At 48.8% G+C, this 1,696-nt stretch overlaps 1 protein-coding gene across 1 annotated transcript; it reads right to left on the reverse strand.

Moving 5' to 3' along the window:
- On the reverse strand, positions 1-855 carry LOC311256169 (uncharacterized protein). Its single transcript, XM_084351018.1, has 2 exons — positions 786-855; positions 1-384 (listed from the first exon to the last, which is right to left on the reverse strand). Exons 1-2 carry the CDS (start codon positions 835-837, stop codon positions 23-25), a joined length of 414 nt encoding a protein of 137 aa, XP_084207144.1. The 5' UTR covers positions 838-855; the 3' UTR covers positions 1-22.
- Positions 856-1,696: the final 841 nt, after the last annotated feature.

Here is a 1,696-nt window from a genome sequence, read left to right on the forward strand (position 1 = left end):
GTGACGACGCTGAACGCTATCATCAGTCGTCCTCCACGTCCAGCCGGGTGAAGTAGAAAGTTATCCTGGCGCCTTCGTCCGTATCGTACAGAGCCTGGCAGGTGTACATCCCCTCAGCATCCCTCTGAAGCTCCTCTATGACTAAAGCGGAGGTGTTGACAAGAACCTGCATCCGTCCCAGACTGCTGGACTGGGACTGGAGCTTCGGGCCTTGTCCGTAGTTGTAAGCCACTGCTACGTTACTCTCAGTTCCTGGTTTGGTGAAGCCCCAGATGAAGATGGTGGGCACGGTGGAGCCACAGTCCAAAGTGACTGAGCCTCCCACTGTCGCTGTAGCATTGGAGCGAATGTACTCCACTTCCTCAGGGTCAAGTATCTCCAGACCTGTAACACAAGCAGCCGGAGTCAGTTACTGTCACTGTCAAGGGAGAAAAGCTCTTGTGTTGTTTTCTTCAGGGCGACAAAAACAGCCTCTACGAGCTCAGTTTTGACAGATGTTTATTAGCAAGTGTCTTCAGAAAAGTTTTACAAGACCTCACAGACTGTTGGGAATGGACTGCGTCAGCTCTCGAGGATGAACAACACATAATTAAACACACTCGTAGATCATCTGCCTCTGGCCTGTTTGATGGATCAAATTTTTACGGCCCTCCCTCTGGCTGCACTGAGCAATTTGACATAATAATGGCAGCAGTTTGTGATAAAGACAAAGTCGACTCGCCCCAGCTTGTCTCCAACTCAACGTCTTTGTTGTTAAAGCAAGCCAAAGTGCAGTAAGTCTTTACCTTGTAGAGGGAGAGTCAGCCAGCAGAGGAGCAAGAAGAAGTAAGGAACCATCCTCAGACTCCCTGTGGAGCTTCAACTGGAAAATCTCAAGTCAACAGGCTATTTAAAGCGCCGGTCTCCTCTCCAGCCCACAGTGCTGTACACACTGAGAGTAACTGAGCGAGGCTGCAGGACTGACGGGGAGAATTCTTTCAAAACTACGCTGGATTCACGTTAAATTATTCATCACAGCTTCCACCTCCCCAGTGTCGCTCCATTTTGCCCGCCTCTCTCCAGCTCTCCACTCATGACTCGGCTAATGGCTGGACCTGAGAGTGAAAGGTGTAGGGTGTCAGGATGATGCCATCGCTTCATATATTATTGAATGGACCGGTGGAGATAGCCTTTTTAGAAATTCCATCACTGCCGACGTTGAAATGAAAACCAGGGCTCGGCAAGGTCAGAAAATCGGCGCGCAGGCTCCCACGCGGACACCTGCCACTTATTATTTACCGTATTGGAGGCATGCAGCCGGAATAAAATGAGCTGATTCATGTCATCTACTGTCTGATAACTGGTTTTCTCATGACTCAGTGGACAGCATTGTGTTGTCTCCAAGCTTAGAAACGTGTGAATCATAGAAGCTGTGCACATAGATGCTTAAAAATGCATGGGTGTCTGCATAATTCATGTATGGATATTAGTCCCAAAGTCCTTAAATGCTTGTTGAAGTAGGACACTTGTGCAAGTATTACTGTTGTAATAAAAAAAATGTCTGTGTTTAGACTAGATTCAGGAGGAGACAAACAGTGAGCATCATTAGTGGTGCCATGCAGCAGCTGCCAGTAAAAACGTTGTTTCCCAGAGCCTCTGGCTGATGTTTGGGCCTGCGAGCTGCAGCAGAAGAGGCTGAGGCTGAGCAGCGCTGCCC

Source organism: Pagrus pagrus, assembly GCF_965226575.1.
Source record: "Pagrus pagrus genome assembly, chromosome: 4".
NCBI lineage: Eukaryota > Metazoa > Chordata > Actinopteri > Spariformes > Sparidae > Pagrus > Pagrus pagrus.

Coding starts and splice junctions, on each gene's coding strand:
- LOC311256169 (XM_084351018.1), bottom strand. CDS start 837: ATGGTTCCTTACTTCTTCTTGCTCCTCTGCTGGCTGACTCTCCCTCTA. Junction 385..785: donor GCTGACTCTCCCTCTACAAG/GTAAAGACTTAC, acceptor CTTGTGTTACAG/GTCTGGAGATACTTGACCCT.